This window comes from Saccostrea cucullata, unplaced genomic scaffold, assembly GCF_032062105.1.
Source record: "Saccostrea cucullata isolate Sc308-1 unplaced genomic scaffold, CSIRO_AGI_Scuc_v1 ctg3495, whole genome shotgun sequence".
In the NCBI taxonomy this organism is placed as follows: domain Eukaryota; kingdom Metazoa; phylum Mollusca; class Bivalvia; order Ostreida; family Ostreidae; genus Saccostrea; species Saccostrea cuccullata.
Genome location: NW_026932591.1, coordinates 1 through 15,260, shown reverse-complemented (window position 1 = coordinate 15,260; position 15,260 = coordinate 1). Strand labels below are relative to the sequence as shown.

General features: G+C 33.8%; 1 protein-coding gene across 1 annotated transcript; it reads right to left on the bottom strand.

Moving 5' to 3' along the window:
* Positions 1-888: 888 nt before the first annotated feature.
* Positions 889-14,700, bottom strand: LOC134235506 (uncharacterized). The gene is made up of 4 exons (XM_062717639.1): positions 14,590-14,700; positions 11,420-11,668; positions 11,104-11,238; positions 889-969 (listed from the first exon to the last, which is right to left on the bottom strand). The coding sequence occupies exons 1-4, from the start codon at positions 14,626-14,628 to the stop codon at positions 889-891; spliced, it is 504 nt and encodes a 167-aa protein (XP_062573623.1). The 5' UTR covers positions 14,629-14,700.
* Between the last annotated feature and the right edge of the window lie 560 nt (positions 14,701-15,260).

Below are 15,260 nucleotides of genomic sequence, written 5' to 3'. Positions count from 1 at the left end.
CCCAGCAATTGAGACATTCTCTGTGAACATTCCCAAAGGAAAAATTCTGTCGAGGTCTCTCTCCTCTACTTTCAGAATCATACCATTAATGTATACGGTTTGTCCAGCTCTATTGAAATAAAATATTTTTTCATTTCAATGAAATATGAGAAAAGTTTCCAGAATTTGAGAAATTCTCAGATAATCATATTTCTTAAAATGGTATATATTTATACAACCAAATTTACATACTGATCAAAATTTGCAGCTTCAATTGTTCCAGCAAAGTCGTCATCCTCCTGCAGAATCTGTAAAGAAAAGTTCTGTATATTTAAAAATTGCTGCATGCAACTTTAATTGCTTTAGATAATGAAAATTTTAGTACCAAGTGTATTGGTAATGATCCTCTTGTAAGAATCTTGAGTCCCAATAGCTGCATTAAATTTGCAATGATTGTGCAGTGTGAGGCAGCTCTGTATGGAAGTCCCACGCCATCAGAAACATTTTCAATTTTCTTGTGCTTGGTCATTGGTGAATTATTCACACATTCGTTTTGGATAGATTCACAATATATTCTCAGAAATTAAACAGTGGACATCATAAAATTGGAACAAACATTTAATAATTGCTAACAGTCCACTTCTGTCACTAAGGTAACTGAAAAACTTCAATGCATAAGCAAAATGATTCTTATGCACTGGCCAGTAATTAATTACTTTAGAATATTGTTTGAATTCTATTAAACATTTTCCTGCAATAATAATGCAATTAAGAATTTTACAAACCTCACAGGTTGTGTTTTTGGTTGAATTTAATGAATATTTATCCTTGTAAATATCCACAGACAGACATTTCAGCTTGACAATTTCTCCTACAGGGCACTCTTTGTTGCTTTCCTCATTCCAGAGTTTAACTTCCACCAACATTTCCGTCTTCTTCAATTGAAATGATCTTTCTTTTGCTGACTTCGGTTTCCAGCAGTGATGACACCTGAAATGATAAGATGAAGTCCATATGGGAACATATGATCACTTTCGTTAAATTGAAAATATAAATAAACTAGATACGATCTCGTTGCGAGCAACGAGTGGGTCTTCCGTCAAATTTTCGATGAAATTCATCAAAAGCAGGAATTTATCGTAATATCCGACTATCGTATTATCGGATCGACTTAAACAGCGTAAAATAGAATTCCGGTTAATCTGATCGACTTATATACCGACAAATAGGAATGTTCTAGAATAATGACGTCACATGCGCAATTAGGATGCGCGTACGGTTCAAATATTCAAAATGGAGGATATCAATATATAAGCTGTCATATCATTGGTTGACCAATCACAGCCATCGTTAAATGTCCGCCATTGTAACTAAATATAAGTTGTTTACTTCTAAAACGCGAGGACATGTTCTGTCAAAACAGAATGCTTATAGATATGAGCTAATAGTTTCTGAATTAGTGCATTAAAAATCACAAGAAATATACCGTTGGAAACCTCTCAAAAAGATCTATATGATATTTTAAAAAGTTTAAAAATCGGTCTAGAAATGAACATATCATATCTAGACAAGTAACACTAAAGCAGTGAAACGGCAATCAACTTTTAGTTTTACACAAAATTGCAACGTTACTACTACATTGCAATACAAGAAGTCTTTTACATTTCATGTATCCTTATGTTAGTTTCGTTTAAGCAAATGCTCGGCTGCCTCCATAAACACCGACCTGCGAAATGGCGGAGTTGACAGAGACAGCCGCCATCTTGGTCCCGCTTCAGATTTTCAAATGTAGATATCTGGAGTTTATATTTACCAATATTCAAACAACTTATATAGTAAGCTTCAATAAAAGGGTCTCTATAAATATTCCAAAAATAAATAAAAAATATTGAAAAACAAAAAAGTTAGAAAAAACGATTTTTTAAATTCGCTTGTCGTAACGACCGGAAGTACTGACGATGAACGAAAGGTCGCGTCCTGGGAAGTGAATATCATGATCAATAATCCCTGAAAGTTTCACATCGATATCTTTTACAGTTCTTGAGATTAACCGTGGACAAAATGTCATTTTAAATTCAGGAAATGTCCCGTAACTTGGCACCAAAAAAGAATTTCCTAAAAATCGCTCAGATAGATCAAGTTCATGTTACGACACATCTTTTCTGAAAATTTCATGTAATTCTATCCGGCAGTCTTCGAGAAATCGCGTGCACAAAATTAGAAACTCAAAAAAATAATAAGAATAATAACTAGATACGATCTCGTTGCGAGCAACGAGTGGGTCTTCCGTCCGATTCTTGATGAGATAAGATTTTGATTGAGAATTTCATTCTTAAATAATGATAAAGATTGTAAAGAAGAAACAATTTTGCCTCCATAATCTGAAAACAGTCATTGAACATTAAAGACTTTAAAATTCAACTTTTGGCCCTCACGGCCCCTAATATTAGGGATCAGCCCTTTTTTCTTCATATCATCTTAAAGCTCTCAGGATTTTGAACACTTTATGTTCAAAACTATTCAGAGATTCCGTTTCGTTTTCAAGTTATTAAAAAAAGAAATATTTAGGGGCCAATCCTTCAACTCCTTAATGGGCACATTTAGCGAAACATGAAAGGTTGCTTATTGTTTAGAACATGCTTTCAAACATCTTTTGTTCAATATTAATAAATAAAATATTTCTGACTTTTGAGACATAAAGCGTCAAAGATTACGCATTCTTGCCCCTTGTGGCCCTTATTATGCACCATAGGACATTCAAATCATAATATATTGTTGAAGATTGTTGAGATAAACGTTTTTGCTTCAGTAATGTATAACAAAATATTGACAGGTAAAAAGTTATAGATTGAAGACTTTTGGCCCCTCTCGGCCCTTAATTTGAGTGCCCAGCCCCTTTTCCTTGATCTCATTTTAAAGCTTTCATGATTTTGAACAATTTTTGTGCCACAACTATTCAGAGATTCTTTTTCGTTTTTGAGTTATTTCCAAAAGAAATATCTAAGGGCCAAACCTTAAACTCCCTAATGGGGACGTTTAACAAAAAATGAAAGGTTGCATATTCTTTAGAACATGATTTTGAACATCTTTTGTTCAATATTCATAATCAAAATATTTCGCACTTTGGAGATATTAAGCTTCAAAGATTTAGCATTCTAGCCCCTTGTGGCCCCTAATTATGTACCATTCGACATAAAAATCATATTATATAGTTGCAGATTGTTGAGATAAACATCTTTACTTTAGTAAGGCATTACAAAATATTAACTGATAAAGAGTTATCAATTGAAGTCTTTTGGCCCCTCTCGGCCCCTAATTTGAGTGTCCAGCCCCTTTTTCTTGATTTCAACTTAAAGCTCTTAGGATTTTGAACAATTTTTGAGCAACAACTATTCAGAGATTCTTTCTCGTTGTCCGAGTTATTCGCAAAAGAAATATTTAGGGGCCAACCCTTCAACTCCTTAATGGGGACGCTTATCGAAAAATGAAAGGTTGTATATTGTTCAGAACATCATTTTGAACATCTTTTGTTCAATATTACTAATCAAAATATTTCTCACTTTCGAGATATAAAACATCAATGATTTAGCATTCTGCCCCCTTATAGCCCCTAATTATGTAATATACGACATAAAAATCATAATATATAGTTGTGAGTGGTTGAGATAAACATTTTTGCTTCAGTAATGTTTAGCAAAATTTTGTCTTTCAAAGACTTATCAAAAAAAGACTTTTAGCCCCTCTTGGCCCCTAATTTGAGTGTCCAGCCCCTTTTTCTGGATTTCATCTTAAAGCTCTTAAGATTTTGAGCACTTTTTGTTCAACAACTCTTCAGAGATTCTTTTTCGTTTTCGAGTTATACGCAAAAGAAATATTTAGGGACCAACCCTTCAACTCCCTAATGGGGACGTTAAGCGAAAAATGAAAGGTTGCATATTGTTCAGAACATTATTTTGAACATCTTTTGTTCAGTATTTCTTATCAAAATATTTCTCACTTTTGCGGTATAAAGCGTTAAAAATTTAGCATTCCGACCCCTTGTGGCCCCTAATTACGCAATGTAGAACATAAAAACCATAATATACGGTTGTAGATTGTTGAGATAAACATTTTTGCTTCAGTAATGTATAACAAATTATTGACTGTTAAAGAGTTATCGAAAAAAGACTTTTAGCCCAATTTGGCCCGTAATTTTAGTGTCCAGCCCCTTTTTCTGGATTTTATTTTGAAGCTCTTAGGATTTTGAACACTTTCTGTTCAACAACTATTCAGAGATTATTTTTTTGTTTTCGAATTATTCGCAAAAGAAATATTTAGGGGCCAACCCTTGAACTCCCTTATGGGGACGTTTAGCGAACAATGAAAGGTTTCATATTGTAAAAAACATAATTTTGAACATCTTTTGTTCAATATATCTTGTAAAAATATTTCTCCCTTTCGAGATATAAAGCGTCAAAGATTTAGCATTCTGGCCCCTTGTGGCCCCTAATATGTAACATACGACATAAAAATCATAATATATAGTTGTAGATGGTTGAGATAAACATCTTTGCTTCAGTAATGTATTACAAAATATGAAAAGGTAAAGAGTTATCGATTGAAGACTTTTAGCCCCTCTTGGCCCCTTATTTGAGTGCCCAGCCCCCTTTTCAGGATCTCATTTAAAAGCTCTGAAGATTTTGAACATTTTGTGTTCAACAACTGTTCAGAAATTCCTTTTAGTTTTTGAGCTATTAGCAAAAGAAATATTAAGGGGCCAACCCTTCAACTCCCTAATAGGGACTTTTAGCGAAAAATGAAAGGTTGCATATTGTTCAGAACATGATTTTGAATATCTTTTCTTCAATATTACTTGTCAAAATATTTCACACTTTCGAGATATAAAGCGTCAAAGATTTAGCGTTCTGGCCCCTTTTTGGCCCCTAATTATATATTATACGACCTTAAAATTATAATATACAGTGGTAGATTGTTGAGATAAACATTTTTGCTTCAGTAATGTTTAGCAAAATTTTGTCTTTCAAAGACTTATCAAAAAAAGACTTTTAGCCCCTCTTGGCCCCTAATTTGAGTGTCCAGCCCCTTCTTCTGGATTTCATCTTAAAGCTCTTAAGATTTTGAGCACTTTTTGTTCAACAACTCTTCAGAGATTCTTTTTCGTTTTCGAGTTATACGCAAAAGAAATATTTAGGGGCCAACCCTTCAACTCCCTAATGGGGACGTTAAGCGAAAAATGAAAGGTTGCATATTGTTCAGAACATTATTTTGAACATCTTTTGTTCAGTATTTCTTATCAAAATATTTCTCACTTTTGCGGTATAAAGCGTTAAAAATTTAGCATTCTGACCCCTTGTGGCCCCTAATTACGCAATGTAGAACATAAAAACCATAATATACGGTTGTAGATTGTTGAGATAAACATTTTTGCTTCAGTAATGTATAACAAATTATTGACTGTAAAAGAGTTATCGAAAAAAGACTTTTAGCCCCTTTTGGCCCCTTATTTGAGTGCCCAGCCCCTTTTTTCGGATTTTATTTTGAAGCTCTTGGGATTTTGAACACTTTCTGTTCAACAACTATTCAGAGATTATTTTTTGTTTTCGAATTATTCGCAAAAGAAATATTTAGGGGCCAACCCTTGAACTCCCTAATGGGGACGTTTAGCGAACAATGAAAGGTTTCATATTGTAAAAAACATAATTTTGAACATCTTTTGTTCAATATATCTTGTAAAAATATTTCTCCCTTTCGAGATATAAAGCGTCAAAGATTTAGCATTCTGGCCCCTTGTGGCCCCTAATATGTAACATACGACATAAAAATCATAATATATAGTTGTAGATGGTTGAGATAAACATCTTTGCTTCAGTAATGTATTACAAAATATGAAAAGGTAAAGAGTTATCGATTGAAGACTTTTAGCCCCTCTTGGCCCCTTATTTGAGTGCCCAGCCCCCTTTTCAGGATCTCATTTAAAAGCTCTGAAGATTTTGAACATTTTGTGTTCAACAACTGTTCAGAAATTCCTTTTAGTTTTTGAGCTATTAGCAAAAGAAATATTAAGGGGCCAACCCTTCAACTCCCTAATAGGGACTTTTAGCGAAAAATGAAAGGTTGCATATTGTTCAGAACATGATTTTGAATATCTTTTCTTCAATATTACTTGTCAAAATATTTCACACTTTCGAGATATAAAGCGTCAAAGATTTAGCGTTCTGGCCCCTTTTGGCCCCTAATTATATATTATACGACCTTAAAATTATAATATACAGTGGTAGATTGTTGAGATAAACATTTTTGCTTCAGTATTGTTTAGCAAAATTTTGTCTTTCAAAGACTTATCAAAAAAAGACTTTTAGCCCCTCTTGGCCCCTAATTTGAGTGTCCAGCCCCTTTTTCTGGATTTCATCTTAAAGCTCTTAAGATTTTGAGCACTTTTTGTTCAACAACTCTTCAGAGATTCTTTTTCGTTTTCGAGTTATACGCAAAAGAAATATTTAGGGGTCAACCCTTCAACTCCCTAATGGGGACGTTAAGCGAAAAATGAAAGGTTGCATATTGTTCAGAACATTATTTTGAACATCTTTTGTTCAGTATTTCTTATCAAAATATTTCTCACTTTTGCGGTATAAAGCGTTAAAAATTTAGCATTCTGACCCCTTGTGGCCCCTAATTACGCAATGTAGAACATAAAAACCATAATATACGGTTGTAGATTGAGATAAACATTTTTGCTTCAGTAATGTATAACAAATTATTGACTGTTAAAGAGTTATCGAAAAAAGACTTTTAGCCCAATTTGGCCCGTAATTTTAGTGTCCAGCCCCTTTTTCTGGATTTTATTTTGAAGCTCTTAGGATTTTGAACACTTTTTGTTCAACAACAATTTAGAGATTCTTTTTCGTTTTCGAGTTATTTGCAAAAGAAATATTTAGGGGCCAACCCTTGAACTCCCTAATGGGGACGTTTAGCGAACAATGAAAGGTTTCATATTGTAAAAAACATAATTGTCCCCCGCTTGAAAAGTGGGGGATATTAATTTGGGTTTGTCCGTCCGTCCGTCCGTCCGTCTGTCCGTCCGTCCGTCCGTCCGTCCGTCTTTCTGTCTGTCTGTAACGCTTTCGTTTCCACACGATATCTCGAGAACCCTTTGAGCTTTTGCAATGAAATTTAGCATAGCAACTCCCTGTGGACTAAAGAAGACCCCTATTGATTTTGAGGTCAAAAGGTCAAAGGTCAAGGTCATAAATAAGCAAATTCTGTCTGTTAAAACACTTTCGTTTCCACACGATATCTCTAGAACCATTTGAGCTATTGCAATGAAATTTTATATAGCAACTCCCTGTGGCCTAATGAAGACCCCTATTGATTTTGAGGTCAAAAGGTCAAAGTTCAAGGTCGTAAATTTATACATTCTGTCTGTGTGAAATACTATTATTTCCGGGCGATATTTCAAGAAGATTTTGAGCTTATGCAATGTAATTTTATATCAAAACTCCCTAGGACGTCTCTCGCCCCTCTCAAAGTGCCCCGCCCCGTTTGTTTTATTAGTATTTATAGTATTACATGTCGCTATTTTTAGCGCAGGGGCATGAGGAGAGTTATTGCGTATAAAACAGGTTCTCGGCGGACTTTATGTTCTTATTACATCTATTAGAACTGTTTAATAAAGGCTAAATAAATCAAACACCATGGATTGTGTAAAATTTTGAGAATACCGAACATGAAAACATGAATATATACATGTATGTGACTTCACTTCTGCATATACTTCACACCGAGTAAAGCGATTCCGTGGTCTAGTGGTTATGTCTCTCGCATCCAGTGTGAGAGGTCCCGGGATCGAATCTCGGTCGATCCTTTGTTTTTTTTTTTTTTTAATAATTTTTTTTAACTAAATGATAGTATTCAGCATGTGAAATGAAAAATTTATGAGGTTATAAAATCATCATTACAGTGTGATAAAAATTCCATATAAAGAAATCTTCTATACACATAATGAAGAATAAGCAATAAAATCTTTATATGCATATTGACATACATGTATTTTATTTGCTTCAGTATACATGTATACATTTAATAATTCTACAAATTCAGTCAGGGGGAGCCGACTTTTTCCCTAAGCGGGGGACACGAATTCTCTGAATTAGCTTGTTTTGAACATCTTTTGTTCAATATATCTTGTAAAAATATTTCTCCCTTTCGAGATATAAAGCGTCAAAGATTTAGCATTCTGGCCCCTTGTGGCCCCTAATATGTAACATACGACATAAAAATCATAATATATAGTTGTAGATGGTTGAGATAAACATCTTTGCTTCAGTAATGTATTACAAAATATGAAAAGGTAAAGAGTTATCGATTGAAGACTTTTAGCCCCTCTTGGCCCCTTATTTGAGTGCCCAGCCCCCTTTTCAGGATCTCATTTAAAAGCTCTGAAGATTTTGAACATTTTGTGTTCAACAACTGTTCAGAAATTCCTTTTAGTTTTTGAGCTATTAGCAAAAGAAATATTAAGGGGCCAACCCTTCAACTCCCTAATGGGGACGTTTAGCGAAAAATGAAAGGTTGCATATTGTTCAGAACATGATTTTGAATATCTTTTCTTCAATATTACTTGTCAAAATATTTCACACTTTCGAGATATAAAGCGTCAAAGATTAAGCGTTCTGGCCCCTTTTGGCCCCTAATTATATATTATACGACCTTAAAATTATAATATACAGTGGTAGATTGTTGAGATAAACATTTTTGCTTCAATAATGTATAACAAAATATTGACTGTTAAGGAGTTATCGAAAAAAGACTTTTAGCCCTTTTTGGCCCCTAATGTGATGAGTCAGCACTTTTTTCTTGATATCAGTTTAAAGATCTTGTCATTCTGCACTAATTTTGTTCAGTATATTTTAACAAAATAATTATACTTTATAAGATATGATGCAAAATGTCTTTAAAAATCAGTCATGATTCGTGTCCTAAATTTTGACCCCTACCGAGCTTCCATACTAGGCACTTCCGGAAAATATCCTGACCCAGGTGCAACATGGGAACATGTCCTCTATCATCCCTGAAAATTTCAGCTTTCTAGCTTGAGCCGTTTTTGAGTTCCATCACAGACAAGGAGGTCCTCTAAATTTCGATCAAAGGGCGATAACTTCTGACCGGAAGTGAATTTCCAAAAAATGAAAAAAAACGTATAAGGTTTTGATAAAGATATACATCTTCTCTGAAAATTTCAAGTAAATCGGTCCAGCCATCTCTGAGAAATCTTCTGCACAAAAATTGTAAGAAGAAAAGGCAAGAATAATAATAAAAATGAAAAAGAAACAATAGAATAATAGAAGGGTCTTCCGCTGGAGACGGAAGACCCTAATTAAATGCTTTGTTTGAAGTTTTTTATGTATAGCTTTGGACATTTTATGTATAACCTTATTCTTGCTGATCTTGCAGTATATTTTGCTCCCGCCCCACCCCAACCTCATGAGCTATGCTGTAAAAATGAAAATATTAGACTAAATGTTAAATCAAAGGGAAACTATTGTGGCGCATTGCCATGCCCTTTTCTTCAGTGCCATTTTTGTTTCACCTGTGTCGTACCTTTTTTGTTTTTCAAAGCAAAAAATGAAAGCTGACTAACTTCTTTTTTTATTCAGTGCATGTTACTTATCTTTTATTTAATGCATGAGATGGTATTTATTCAGGGTGTCAAGTGTACCGGACCACAGGATACTACTTCTTGCTTGAATGCACACAGCTGATAAGATAACTATCCCCAAGTGGTTACGAAGATTTTGGTAAATAAACAGGGCAGACCCCTTGATTTTGCAACCACATCTACTCCTTAAGGGTTACCAGTGTACCACCTTTGATAAGTTCTCAAGATTTTAAGCAAACAATATCTTTTTATGTTCAATGTATTTTGAACCTTGACTTTGTGACCTCATCATAGCTACTTCTTTTGAGGGTACTACTGTCCCAAGTTGATGTCTGCTCTTGGTGTAATGACATACTGACAGATGCAAACCAATATGCCCCTTTTTTCAGTGGGAGGCATAAAGTTCAAGCACAGTATCTTTAAGATTTTGCAAGAATTTTCTTCAATATTTTTATTAATCAATATTAAAGCACATGCTTTGTTTTTCTTAGTATGTAAAGGACTACAAATTAAAACTTAAATGTCAAGTTGTATTAGATGTAGTTTCATGGGGCGTGGAAATCGGAGGCAAGGAGCACTCAATTTCTACACCCCATGAAACTGTATATCCAGGAATACAAGACTTTTATGATGTAAACAGTTGGTCACATACCTGACAAGACGCGTCAGAGTTACAAATATTTGGTTACAGTTAGTCATTTCAGAAGTTGCAAGAAAACATGTTGAACCTATTTTAATTGAAGGATTTTAGTTTAGAAATGTAATAACATAACAAGCATAAGAGGGTTATGTATTTTTTGTGTGTGCAATATTGCATTGCCAATATAATTGTTAATCCCTGTAAATGAGGAAAGAAAAGACATATTATTTTCTATATTTATAATTTTATATCTGTGCATAAAAATATTTGCATGAAGTGGTTAAATGCACTAAGAATATTCTATTTATCACACTGTGTTTTCCATTTCTATTATGATTTGGCATAACGGTTCAAGGGAAGATTCAAGAAGATGAAATATTTATAAAGTTTACAGTCAACACATGATAACCAGTAAGCTGACAGATGTGACTGACTGCTTATGTTGACTTGGTGCATGGCAAAGTGATTGCAGTCTCTTCAATGTTAGATCTTTCACAAATTTATGTGTAAAAAGATATAGGATTCCTCCTCCCAGACTTATCAGTTTTACCAAATCAACTGCACTGAGGAGCCAATGAGATTTCTTAGAGGTCACATATTAGTTAGTGGTTATAGGTTTCTCTAAGTGTACAGATGTGAAATTCTTTTTCTGTTTTACTAAGTTTACATTCTATTAAAATCCAACCTCTGTATGTCCATGTGTACCAATAAATTCTCAACTTCTAATCAGTACATTAACATATATGTAACAATTTTTTTGTCATTTTGTTAGGATGGGGAAGGTGTTTTCACACAACTCTTTCATGTATGATGCAGTTTAAATACAAACCTTCGTCACAGTTCCTTTAATTGACACCCTGTCGCCCTTTTTCAGGGCTGTCAGTTCTGCTACCTTAACCAGCTGTGGATTTTTCCACTGGGTGACAACCGATTGGTTAATTGTGGGCCTGGCTGTGTCCATTAGCTATTAATAATTTTTTTCACTTAGTACATTCATAAAAAATATTATTATTTGAAATTATACAGATGTTCATTATTTTCATCATAAAAAATTGGCATTTCATATTCTTGAATTTTCATTTGAAATAATTTGTGAGCATCATGTATATTATCGTTATTGATTTTATATAGCAGGTAGAACATACTTTAGTAGCCTCTGTCATTTTCAGCAGTCCATTCTGAAGCAAGAGGTAGTCAACTACTAAGTAGCAGCTGTCTGCCCTTATCTTTGGGAAGATGGCCTCATTTGTTACGATTAAGTCATGCACACATCCAAAGTAGGTCTTGGCACACAAAATGCTTGCCTTGCCATAGATCCCTCCATCTTTGTATTTTCTAATTTCGATGTCTTCCAGGATGTAAATCTTCTGTGCAGTTGCAGACTGTATCTGGTCCTTTTAAAACAGTAACATGATAATGTTATCTTCTATACAAAGGTATATATATGCAGTCAAAGTTATATGAAGTAAACAATGATATAAAATTTAATATACTGTATGATTCCTTTGTAATGACTGTTAAAATTATATGATTTAGTAAGTCTGCAGCATTGATATCTTCTAATATTTCGTTACAATTAAGGTAAGGCAAATAAACAAATTTTGATAGGAATAATTTTAATGAGGAAATATACTTTTGATACGTTTAATATAGCAGATGCAATAATTTTCAGATTGTCCTTTAAATGTGAGTAATTGGACAAATCAGTTCTTTCAGATAGATCTAAACATGATTACATGTATTGATCTTTTGTGCGAAAACTGAGTCTTATTGTTGCCCAACCCCCCGAAAATCATAATTTGAAAAACGTTTGAATTTACACTACCTGAAGGTGCTTCCATATTAATATGACTACCTATAATTATGTCTTGCAAATGTTGAGAAGAAGATTTTGAATTTTTTTTCCCCTATTATTCCTAGCACGTGAAACCATTAATCACTCATTGTGGCCCCACCCTATCCCGAAGTCATGATTTGAACAGAATTGAATTTACATAACTTGACGATGCTTGCATCATATCAGTATGACTTTTCATACCTTTTCTGTTCTGGAGAAGAAGATTTTAATTTTTTTTTTCCTACATTCCTATGTTAAACTATATGATCTTCTATTGTGGCCTCATCCTATCTCTGGGGATTATGATTTTAAAAACAAGAGGCCCAAGGGCATAGAATCACTCTTCAAATGAATTGTACAACCTTGTCACTTCCATTCTAAGCTTCTTATCAGTCAGGGGCATAATGCAAACAGGTTATTTTAAAAATAACTTAAATAAGTTATTTTACACACACGAGGAAATTTTTGAATAATAACTTAAATAAGTTACTTTTATATCTTCTTGGGTCATTGATTTTGAGTTAATAATGATGGGAAAAAAGTAAATAATGAAGGACAAAAGCAAAGAGAGGTAACTCATAGTGACAAAAAGAATAACTCATTTGAGTTACTTCTTAAATTAATTAACTTATTTGCATTATGTCCCTGACTGCTTTTTATCCTAAAGAATTAAAGTTTTGAAATTCCAAACGTATGTCACTGTGATTTAAGTTATCACACTGAGAAGTTAAGATGCATCAACTGATAAAGTGATTCTATGCCTCTTATTATCTGAAATATTTAGATAAAGCCATGAAATTTCAAGAATAGGTCATGTTGACCTATTTTTGGTTAAAACAATCCAAGGAATTAACAGAGTATGATGATTATAAGCATCTTAGTATCCTAAACTGTAAAATTCCAAAAGCAGGTCAGTATAACCTACTTTTAATTGACACACTCCATTGACTCAAGATGCATCAACTGACAATTTGATGATTTTAAGCCCATTATTATCCTAAATAATGGCAGTGTTTTCCCCAGGCCATTTTTGCATGGCGGGACCGCCATGCATTCACGATCCCCCGCCATGCATCACATTTTGCCGCTATGCTTGCCGCTATGCATAAATCATTAATAGAGTACCATACTTAGTAAGATAATTTATGTAAAATGTTATCAGTTATAAAATTCATAAACAAATCCTCGCATGTACAAGTTGCACACCTGTCGTGAATTCGAGTGCGTATCACGGCACGGGGTATGATGCTATAGCTGTCAATTTATGCTTAGCATGCTTACTGCAATTTATTGGTACTGTTCAGCTTTCATTTTTGATAAAAATGTTTATTACAAGGAAAAAATAATTAACTGCTGTCGGATAGTGCACACGTCACGGTCAAAGTAATACACTTGTAAATGCACATGTGGGTGTTTCCAACCTATACAGGTCATTCTAAAAATAGCATAAATGTGTCGACATTAGCACACAAGCTGCAAAGATTCATTAGTCAAACACATAATTATTTAGCCATCATTCAGCATAAAAGGCAAGCTGAAATTAATGATAACAGAATTGTTTATTTACTCTGTGAGCTTTCGGTAAACACTTCGACGTAGCGCACGTGCTATATACGACATATTGATAATTCTGCAGATCAAAATTTTTTCTGCAAGAAAAAAAAACAAAAAAAACAAAAAACAACAGACACCAATGTAAATGCATTTTACAATGTGTTGTCATAATATTTTTTTAAGTTGTCACGGGTGGTTGACAATGTGCACACTTTTGTTTGAATGATGACTGTAAAAGTAGGGACATCAAGAAAATGAACTACAGTTTACAAGTAGACCTAGACAGAATGCGTAATACAACACATAACAAAACAAACAAACAATTAAAGTTCTACAGTGGGCCAGAAGGAAAAAAAATATGAGGAAAAATTGTGGGCTATATGATAATTTTTATTCATTTTTCTTTAAAAGTTATTAACAACACATTAATCAATTTTTACTTGCACATTTTACATGTAATTTTAAAACAATTTATATGAAAAATGCATTAATTTTGTAAATTATGTTAAATATAGTATCTCAACTGATGTGTGCCATGCCGCGCGATGTGACGCGCTGTTGATTCAACGAAATTCCCCCCATGCATTAAAAATTTTCTGGGGAAAACACTGAATGGGAGAGAAGTGTGAAATTCTAAAAATAGGTCACTGTGAAGAAAGAAAAAAACATTGATTACTAGAGTCACCTTGGCTTGTACATTAGATATTCTTCCATCTAAAAAAAAAATCACTGTCAATGTTGTATTGCCCTAAGAAAAAGGTGTATTAACTAATTCAACTTCAACTCATACTACTTGGGGATGCTACCAAAATGGCGACTATATTGAAAGAGGTATACGCCTTTTATAACTCCGCCAGTAGGTCCAACTATCGTCTATCAAAGATTCTGATTTTCATCAAGATAACAAAGAACTGAAATAATTACCTGAAACTTTGTTTTCTTTGGTGGATCCATCGTGATCATCAACTTTCCGCAATAGATTTTACCAATACTACGCACGATGACAATTTGAGACAGAGGTTGCAAACGGGTTGGTCCATTACCAAAGGTACATGTAGTTTCAACAATATCTTGATGTCCTTTAGGTGGGCGATTTAGACTATATATATGCATAACTCTTACACTATTGTTCGACTTAAACTATTTTAATAGAAACAATTGAGTAATATTGTTGTATTATTCTATTTTTACAAGATTTTTAAATTTTCAAATTTGCCTTTCCCCTACACTTTTTACAATGGAATAACCTTTTCCCGCCGTTTTCTAGCGCGGGAATAGGACTTGCTAATCTGTACTTTTAAGATTCGGGTCATCGAAATTGTATCTGATTGCTGTCCCAGTCATGAATAATCTTCTTGATACTAATTCTAACTCACAGAGGTAATATGAATGGGACAGTTTAATTTTTGTTTTGTTCATAATGCACAAAAGATATTTAATATAAATTTTCGAAGCTTTGGGAAAGGAAACCGCCCGGGTCGAAATGTAATAAGAACGAAACAATAGGCATTATAGGCTGGTTCTGCTTAAGCGAACCAGTTTAAACTACACAAAAATTTGGCGACTCTGACTGCGTTAACAATTTGTCAGTCATT

Bases quoted from the DNA above. Each gene is read 5' to 3' on its own strand.
- LOC134235506 (XM_062717639.1), bottom strand. From the start codon at position 14,628: ATGATCACGATGGATCCACCAAAGAAAACAAAGTTTCAG. The intron at 11,669-14,589 runs GTAATTATTTCA...CTGTTTTAAAAG, and splicing joins CAAAGAAAACAAAGTTTCAG to GACCAGATACAGTCTGCAAC. The intron at 11,239-11,419 runs GTATGTTCTACC...AATTATTAATAG, and splicing joins AAATGACAGAGGCTACTAAA to CTAATGGACACAGCCAGGCC.